The sequence below is a fragment of the Hemiscyllium ocellatum genome, chromosome 7 (genome assembly GCF_020745735.1).
Source record: "Hemiscyllium ocellatum isolate sHemOce1 chromosome 7, sHemOce1.pat.X.cur, whole genome shotgun sequence".
NCBI lineage: Eukaryota > Metazoa > Chordata > Chondrichthyes > Orectolobiformes > Hemiscylliidae > Hemiscyllium > Hemiscyllium ocellatum.
Genome location: NC_083407.1, coordinates 65184768 through 65194793, shown reverse-complemented (window position 1 = coordinate 65194793; position 10026 = coordinate 65184768). Strand labels below are relative to the sequence as shown.

The following is a 10026-nucleotide window of genomic DNA, read 5'->3' as shown; positions in this document are numbered from 1 at the left end:
CTTCTCTTCCACCAGGTTCTGAGGTTTGTCTCCCAGTTTCACCCTTTGTTGAGCTCTTTATGAATATCATCTTCAGATCATTGTAATGTGTATGCTCCATGTACCACTGGTTATATCAGATTACACTCATACCCTCCTCAAGGTTCTGCCTTCTGTTCACAGAAAGTAAATCAATAATGTTCCATTCTTCTCCAAGATGGGATGAGAACAAAATCTGTTAAAAGGAATACTAGTGATCAAATGATAGTGCTTTAAAGATATGAAGTGCCTATTTCTATGCTATAAGAATCTGAAAGACTTTGGGAGAGGCGTAGAATAATGGATAAGTGCTATTATAGTAATGAGTAGTACACATTATCAATGGTATAAGCAGGACCAAGCTCTCTACTACGCATTTTTGTATATAGTGTAAAAGCTGAAAAATGTGTTGCTGAAAAAGCGCAGCAGGTCAGACAGCATCCAAGAAGCAGGAGAATCGATGTTTCGGGCATAAGCCTGAAGAAGGGCTTATACCCAAAATGTCGATTCTCCAGCTCCTAGGATGTTGCCTGACCTGCTGCGCTTTTCCAGCAACACATTTTTCAGCTCTGATCTCCAGCATCTGCAGTCCTCACTTTCTCCATATAGTGTAAATAGTTAATAAAATGAGTTGTTCACCAGAATGAGGGCAAACTTGCCTCTGTCTGCAACCTAACTACAACCTCATTACAGTCACTGTTACAACCTAGGAAATGTGGCAACTAACTTGTACACTGCAGACTCTTTCAGTGTGTTAATGATCAGGTCTTTTTTTTTCTGATGATGTTGATTCAGGGACAAATATTGGCCAAAATACCATAGATAGCTCCTCTGCTGTTCTTCAGAATAGTGCTTTAAGATATTTTGCATCTACCAAAGTAGAGAATGGAGACTTAGTTTAATGTATCATCTGAAAGACAGCCCTCCAAAAGTTCATTGCTCCCTCAGCACTTCACTGAAGTCTCAGTATTGAATTTTGTGCTCAAGCCCAGGAGTCGGACTTGAACCCAACACTGTGTGATTCAGGTTCAACCCATTCAACAATGATTGACTTTTTGTCTTTGGAACACTTTTGAAAGTCTTTCTTACTTGACTATGAGTCTTGAAATATACTTATCATGTCTATAAACAAAGCAATAATGATAGGAAGATATAGTGGCCTTTGAAGTGGCACTGTGCAGATTCAGCTATAAGAGTTAAGGAGTTAAAGTATACCTCATTGTACACTTCAAAGTCTGACTTTACACTCACTGTGAACACCAGTTTCTGCTCGTACAAGCTAACAACTGTGCCACAACTTTACACCAATCTGACTGTACTTTGACTTCACATAAGACCCAATACATGGTAGCTTGTGCATCTATACTTGGATTCTGCATATGCTGATCTCTGACCTTGCACCCTGCACATATATCGTTCTCTGTCAAATCCTAACTCTGTATCAGTATGTGTTTCAGTATCTATATACATATATATATATAGCCCTGCCTCTGTTACTTCTCCTCATCTGTCTCTGCCTTTTAATTACATGTTTCTGTATATACTTGGCTTAAGAATGTCCAATGTCACAGCTCTGCAAATTTTTCAGCCCAACTTCTTTTGAAGTTTGAAGTGTGGCTAAAAAGAAAAAAATATCCAATTAATGAAGGATTCAATAGGATTGACATGAAGAAACTTTCCTTGAGTGAGAAAACCCAGAAAGAGGACACAGTATTAAAATTAGAGTATGTCATTTAGGATTGAAATCAACAAGTGCTTTTACACAGGGATAATGGAAATTTAGAACTCTTTCCCACAAAAGGCTATGGGTACTGGGTCAATTGCAATTTAATTCTGGAGCACATTTTATTTTAGGTGAGAGTTTCAAGGAACCCCATACAAAGGTGGGTCAATGGCATTGAAGTACAGATTACTAGTGGCAGAAGAGGTTTGAGGGGTGCCTAGCCGACTGGCATTTCTAATTTATTCAATTGTTCATTGAATGTAGTATTAGTTCAAATTAAACATGAAAATATGCAGCATATTTCTATATTGTGTGCTACATTTAGTGCACCAGCAACACATGCGAATGGGTACCTATGATCAATATTAAGGCACTTCAGTTTTACAAAATGGTGATTCTGAACAGAACCTTTCCCAAATACAAATGTCTAAACAAAGTTTACATGTACAGTCAAGAACTTTTTGGGCTAACCTATACTGTATAAACTGTATTTCAGATTACTTAGTACACTGACTAAACATGTAAATCAATGAGACTAAGTAGCTATATGCTGCAATTCTGTGATCTTTAATGGGATTAATCATTCAGCAAGTAAATGATATTTTGAAAATGACAGCTAACCTTCAGTATTTATTCAAAAACAGATTAAAGGAAGAATATCACAATTGAGGATATATTGTATCTTTTTAAAATAGATTTTGATTAAATTACTAATTGTATTTTCAGAAATGTGAAGTAGAATACACATTCATTATCTAATGCAGTACTGTAATCATGTGCTTGTTATGATCCCAGTTGAGTGTAACTTAGGATAAGTCAGATCTGTTTGTGAATCTTTGCATTTTGGTTACCATAGTAGTCAGTCATTGAACATATTCACAGGAACCTGCTTATGTGCTCCCGTAAGACGAAAAAGTCAAAAGTTTCTCCCAGTAATATCCTTAACAGACACCGAATTCCAGCGAAGTATTATTCCTGTCTTCACTTTAAAATGTCTTACTAAACTGAAAATGTTGCAAGTGTTTCCTTTCAGTGATTTTCTGCGTATTTACCTGATGTGATTCTCTCTGTCTCTACAAGAGAGTCAAACTTGGGCCAACTCACTGACTTTTCTTACTGAATTCGAAGGAAAGTCCAAGGCATTTTCTTTATAACTTGAACTGCCAGAACATCTTAAGATTTCTTTCAACTCTGATATCCTGGAGATTATCAATACTAAAGCTGCACTTCTAGTGTTATGGATCTTTTGTTCTTCTGAACTGAACTGCTCATAGTCTCTGGCATCTCTTTGTACATGTCATGAAATTTAAATTTGTAAATGCTTCAGCATTTAGCTCCCCAGGTAGGTTATCTATTAATAATCTTAAGTCGCATGCTTTTCTGAAAATATTCTTTTGCATTCACTGTTCAAACTAACTGTCTCCCCTCCCCCCTACCCCCCTATCCCTGTAACCTTGCATTTCCCATAGCTAACCCATCTAGCCTGCACATCCTTTGACACAATGGGCAATTTAATATGGCCACTCCAACTAACCTGCACATCTATGGACTGTGGGAGGAAACCAGAGTACCCAGGGGGAACTCATGCAGTCATGGGAGCGCATGCAAACTCCACACAGCCAGAGGCTAGAATTAAACCAGGTTCTTAGTGCTGTGAGGCAGCAGTGCAGTACTTAGCCACCATGACACACTACGGTTTTGTTGATGTTTCACTTCCACTTCAACAATTTGTCCCATTTTTATTATAATGAAGGCTGATGTATGCAGTGTCTCAGGTTGGTTACTCTGAACTTAACTTTCAGTCAGCAATGCATGGTTTGTATTATCTGTTCAAAATCAACAATCTTACAGAGATAACTCCATTAAGAATGGAAATTTGGGCTTTTTGGCAATTATACAGAATCTTGGTAATTGTCTGAAAAGCGCAGAAGCTTGACAGTACATTGTGATTAACTTCATGCTATGCAAAGCCCAGTATGGATTGCATAAAATTGGATTTTCTCAACATTTGTGAAAATAAATCCCAAAGCAGTGACTCAAAAGTGGCACTGTGCTAGTCTCCTATTAATCGCTGCACCTCAGGAATAGAGAATTCGACGTTTCGAGCATAAGCCCTTATGAAGGGCTTATGCTCGAAACGTCGAATTCTCTATTCCTGAGATGCTGCCTGGCCTGCTGTGCTTTGACCAGCAACACATTTGCAGCTGTGATCTCCAGCATCTGCAGACCTCATTTTTTACTCCTATTAATCGCTGTAGATATCTTAAGTTACTAATAACTTTACATTTTAAAATTAAATCAGTAACTGAAATTAAGGCACATTTATTGGTTTATTACATAAAGCTGTTTTAGCACTCAGCTTCATCTGATCCCAAAACAATTATAATTAGAGTAAAAACTGTCTATTTAAAGGTCTCTCCACTGAACAGGACACAAAAAACTCAGTGGATTTTCGTTTTTGGTTAAATCTGTAGCGACCCAGTTAGAATCATAATAAATTATATTTGGTCTATTGTTTGTATTTCTGATAATTGTCCTGAATTCATTGCTGATTTGTGTACATTTAAAGTGCAACTTTATTTAGCAGGCCTTTGAGGTCTAAGTTCCACACCCCTAGTTCCTCTTCACAGATACTGCCTGACCCACTGAGTGGTGCCAGAATTCTCTGCCTTAAATGTTTGCTCGCCTGTACAATTAGGTCAGCCACACACAAGGGAGATGCGATAGAAAACCCAATGTCAGATCTATTGAATCAAATCCAATCTAACCCTCTCAAAAAATTTAAAATATCCACTGAAATTTCACAGATTACATCTGCGTATGATCTACCTCGTTATTGTTAACGATGACTGTTTTGTTGATAGTAATTTCATCACCTAATCTTTCTGCATGACAACCTTTACGGTAAGCAAGTAGCTTTCTGAACTATTTTTGCACAAATGTTACCAATATATCCAAGCAAACCTTTCGAATTAAATCCAGAGCAGGTTTTGGTTCTTATCATTACTCAAGAGGAAGGACTGCAAATCCGAGGAAATTGTTGAGAGAGAAATGCGGTATTGAACCAACATACTAGTTCATTAAATTATCATCTCTCGTGTGAAATGCCTGTTCAATATACCTTAAAGCAATTACATGACGGTGAAAAGATGTTATTGTCATCGTTTTTTTTTGAGCATGCGTTAGTTTAGCCTCCCGCCCTTCACATGGAATGAAAGGACATTGAAGAAAAATGCAAAACAAACAGTTTGTTCATAACCCTTCCCCGACTTGGTGTTTTTTTTTGGCCAAACGGCGGGAGCCTCGCAAAACTGATACTCTACAATAAACCCATTGGAGTCTTCGAGCATCGATGCTCCGATCCTGTGGGAAACTCTGACAATTCAATTTGCGCTCGTTACAGGTTACTTCTCTGGCACCGACTGTATTTATAGGTAACTCAATACGGAAGAAATGGAGCGACATGTGGCCCACAAAATTAGAAAAAGAAATGTTCCTCGTCACATCATAAGTAAGTTTTAGTTTGGGTGCAATAATTGACAGTCGACGGCCAACCAAACATGGAACATCTGTATAAACATGGAATTATTTCGAATCAAAACTTTGGGGGAGGGTAACTGGTAATAAACTTAATAGTGAAGGTGGGGGGCGTAGGTCTTTATAGACCAAATAACGACCAAACTTTAGCAGGTGAAATCAGAGAAAAAGAGCAGTTTCGTCTTCATAAATTTGAGACCGGGTATTTTTGTGGGTTGTTATTTCTTTTCAATCTGTTAATTTGCAAACCGATCGGGAGCTCCGTGTTCCCCTGTCACCTCCCCCCACCGCCCCCGCGAGACTGAAGGGGCCCCGTAACGCCCCCCGCGAGACTGGAGGGCACAGTGCCCACCCCCCCGCGAGACTGGAGGGCACAGTGCCCACCCCCCCGCGAGACTGGAGGGGGGCACCGTGATACCCCCCCGCGAGACTGGAGGGGGGCACCGTGACACCCCCCCGCGAGACTGGAGGGGCACAGTGCCCACCCCCCCGCGAGACTGGAGGGGGGCACCGTGATACCCCCCCCGCGAGACTGGAGGGGGGCACCGTGACACCCCCCCCCGCGAGACTGGAGGGACACAGTGCCCACCCCCCCGCGAGACTGGAGGGGGGCACCGTGATTTCCCCCCCACCCCCGAGACTGGAGGGACAACAGATCCTCTCCCGCGAGACTGGAGGAGCTCCTTGGATCGGGCGCGCGGCCGTTGCTGGCGCGCGCGGCCCGGCGGCCTCGAGAGCTGGTGGTGGAGGAGGAGGAGGCGGGAGCGGTAATGGCGGTGGCCGGCTGTTACGGCGCTGGCACGGAAAGTGCCGAGTGACCTCCTCCCTCCCTCCCTCCCCGGCACCGCGGAGTTGAGGGGAGGTAGTAGACTTCTGCTTTCCTTTAGAAGTTGTGAGAAGGTACTTTTCCTTATTTTCTGAAGCGGGGGAGGGGGGGGTAGCTCTTGGACAAAGTAAACTCTGGGGGCAAACCATGTCTGGGCCGTGACCCGGGTGAGCCAACCCCTCTTCCTGCCCCCCCCCCCCCGTGTTGGGTTTGGAGGGGGAGGGGGAGTTGTTGGCGGTTGGGGCTCAGTGTCATCGCTGGGCTGGCCTGGACTCGGAGGGAGGGAGGCGCTGTCTCCTGTCGGGACAAGGCGCCGGGGAGTTACGGAATGTCTACATGGATTCGGGCCGCCCTGCCCTAAACTTCTCCGTCTTCAGTTGTAATTCCTTACCGACTTTCTTCCCCTTCTCAACTCTTGCTGCAGATGGAGAGTTTCGAGCTGCCAAAGTAACCGGCGTGACTCCGGCGGCTTCTCGTCCAGAAGTTGTTTCTTTGAACGCTTTTGTTTAGTGGCGGAGGAGCCGATGGTAACCTCCTGGGGACGTGCGCGCAGACTTTGCCATCGATTCCCAACATAACACAGTGCGGGCCTAATGGTCGGACATTTGATCTAACATGATGAAGGCTGAAGGTAAAGGTGAGAGAACGTTCAGGAGCGCTTCGCCCCACAGGAATGCGTACAAGACGGATTTTCAGGCTTTGAGGTGCACTTTTGATGGAAGCAAACAGGAAACCGTTTCTAAAATGGGTGCCCAGAAAACAAGCCGAGAGACTGGGCACAGGGAAGAGATGAGAGGAAGGCATTTCGGCAATCGTGTACATAAAATAAAAAGTATGCTGCTGCAAATGGGCAACACACCCGATGAAATCAACGAAGGCAGCAAGCCTGATTTGCGTCCAGTTTCTCCGCAAAAACAATCAAGTGGAGTTGTCTATAACAGTGCCCATAAGACATATCAAAAGACATCCAGTTCCGATAAAACGAATAGTGAAGATGGGGATTTGGACAAAACTAGCATGGCTGAAAAATTCTCAGAAACCAGAAGACTCTTTGAGCGTCAAAGTGAGGAAAAAGTATTTGATAAAACCCCTCACAAAAACGATAACAAAGTTTCAGTAATAAGTGTTTCATCCGAGAGTAGAAAGAGCGGCTCTTCGTCTTCAGAAAGTGGAGGCAGAAAAGTTAAGAGCGACTCAAATCCCTCTGTTTCCAACAGCGATTTGAAAGATCGAAGTAATCTGAAAACCACTAGCGATTTAAAACAAAATCATCCTCGCTCATCTCTAAACGCTGGCCCAATTTCGAGACGATTAGAAAGCTTTCTAGCGGATAGTGACAGCGATGAAACAAACAAAGACACCAAAACAAAGACCTCTGCTACTGACTATCAGATTTCTGGAGGGCATCAAATGCCGCCCAGCAACACAGTGAATAGTAAAAGCACGTCCCCTGCAGGAGATGATGATGAATCATCTCGTTCGATTTCAATAGGTGGACCGAAAAGTAAAGATCAGAAAGAAGCAGAAATACCGACCTGTAGCAATAAATTAAGGACTTGTGAAAGTGACTACTGGGAACCAGATCAACGTAAAAACAAATCCCTTGGTTTCTCTGAATCGTCGTCCTCCCGTAAAACTGTTCCTGTGAGCAGCAGCGTCTTTAACAGCAATTTGGATCGCCATGTTTCAGATACGGGTGCAAATAAAATAGGAGTAGTTCGGGCAGAGTTGGTGGAAATTCAGAACGAATCTTCGGGAAGTGAAATTGAACTGGATAATGTTTTTATTGAGAGGGAGCTAGAGAAATCAGTGGAACCATTTGCTCCGAGTATTAGCCATGACATAGGACAGTCGCATGAAACTTCTGTGAGCAAAGAACATGAAGACCAAATATTTGAAGAGATACTGACCAAATCAGATGACAGCGTCGGAGAAGAGGAAGATGAGGATATTGAGAACATTGAAGAGGAGGACAGAGTTAGTGGAAAGTTATTTGTTGGGTCAGAAGTTTGTGGAATAGAGAATGCTGCATTTGTGGATGATAAAGATACTGAAGAATCGTTACCAGAAGAAAACGAAAGCAAGTGTGAGGATGAGTATTTGTTTGAAGACGCCAGCTATATCCTTGATGATGATTATGAGGAAATATCCGGACTTTCTGAGGAAGAGGAGCCAAACTTACATAGAAAGGTTCACTTCTCTACATCTCCAATCAAGGTACATATCTTTTTTTTTCTTTTTTAGTTAAAAACACAAGGGGAAGAGAAATAGCTCAAATAATATTTGTACTGGCAAACACCCTCTTCTTTTTGATCCCGATATTGCAGTCTAGAGATTAGTTTGATGATTCTGAAATAAAATCTTTTCTTCCAACTCCCAATTAAATTGAAATCCTGTTACAAAGTTTGTGAGAAGATTTGTAGCTCGGGTGCTCGTTGTTGTGGTTCTGTTCGCCGAGCTGGGAGTTTTTGTTGCAAACGTTTCGTCCCCTTTCTAGGTGACATCCTCAGTGCTTGGGAGCCTCCTGTGAAGCGCTTCTGAGACACACCACTATAAATGCCGGAGGAATCAGCACAGAAGCGCTTCACAGGAGGCTCCCAAGCACTGAGGATGTCATCTAGAAAGGGGACGAAACGTTTGCAACAAAAACTCCCAGCTCGGCGAACAGAACCACAACAAATCCTGTTACCTCAATAAAAACAAAATATTGAGGATGTTGGAAATCTGAAACAAAAATATAATGCTGGAATAACCCAACACGTTTGACAGCATCTGTGGAGAGACACAGAGGTCACATTTTCAAGTCTGGTATGACTCTTTAGAAGTGATGGTGTGGAAATGCCTGTGTTGGACTGGGGTGGACAAAATCAGAAGTTTCACGACACTGGGTTCTAGTCCAACCAGTTTATTTAAAATGACAAGCTTTTGAAACACAGCTCCTTCCTCAGGTGAAGTGAGGGGGAGTACACAGAATATATCGGCAGAATATATATTTTATCCATATATTCTGTGCCTGTGTGCTTCTCTCACTTCACCTGACTAAGGAGCAGTGCTCCGAAAGCTTGTGATTTTAAATAAACTTGTTGGACTAGAACCTGGTGTCAAGATACTTCTGTCTCAGAAGTGAAGAGTCTTAGTGGACTTGAAATATTAACTTTGCTTCTCTCCACACACATTCTATTAGACTGTTAACTGCAAGAAATCAATAGTGTTTAACAGTGTATAGAAAGTTTTATGGTTGGGTCAAAGGAGTGAAGGTCTACTTTTGATCCCAGATCTGATCTGTAGATACTCAATGTCTACATTGTTCAGAGAGCAGCCAGTACTTCACAAGTTCATTTCTCCTTTGCTGAGCTTTCTGTTTTATTATGTGCAGTTTTGAGGGTTGGATTTTCATTCATTTTAACTGGACTGAGACATCACAAACAAGGAGCAAGAGGAGGCCATTTGACCCTCAATACTGCAGACCATTCAGTAAGATCATGGCTGATATTGATTTGTGGCCGACTCCAAGTTCCTGCCTACCCCTTAACACTGCTTGAATCCCTTGTTAACCAAGAAACTATCTATCCCAGCCTTAAAAATATTCAGTGATTCTGACTTAATTGCTTTGTGTACATTTTTGATTTCAACATCAAATGACTGCTGGTGACTGTGGAGTTTACATGTGTGAAACTTAACAACTTCCAGTACTAATTGGGAATATCCTGAACTGTGATATTTGTCTTCCTTGTGCTGATGGTCATACAAAACTCTTTCCAGGTGTGAAGAGTCTGTTCATCTTTCACTGAAGATATTCCGTGGAATAGAACGATTGTGCAACATCATTGACATAGAGCAGCTCTCTGTTTTGTGATTGTATGTCATAGAGTCCTACAGCACAGAAACAGACTCTTCAGTCCAACTCATCAATGCTGACCAG

General features: G+C 42.2%; 1 protein-coding gene across 2 annotated transcripts in view; it reads left to right on the top strand.

Annotated features, from left to right (window-relative positions):
• Window positions 1–5060: 5060 nt before the first annotated feature.
• Window positions 5061–10026, top strand: part of ppp1r9ala (protein phosphatase 1 regulatory subunit 9A-like A) — a 115874-nt gene continuing 110908 nt past the window's right edge. The window contains exons 1-2 of one of the 2 annotated variants that reach the window (XM_060827298.1): window positions 5061–5252; window positions 6529–8321. In XM_060827298.1, the coding sequence (XP_060683281.1) occupies window positions 6720–8321 (1602 nt within the window). In that variant the 5' untranslated portion in view covers window positions 5061–5252; window positions 6529–6719. Of the gene's footprint in view, window positions 5253–6000; window positions 6179–6528; window positions 8322–10026 lie in introns of those variants that run through there. The other variant, XM_060827297.1, reaches the window with a different exon arrangement.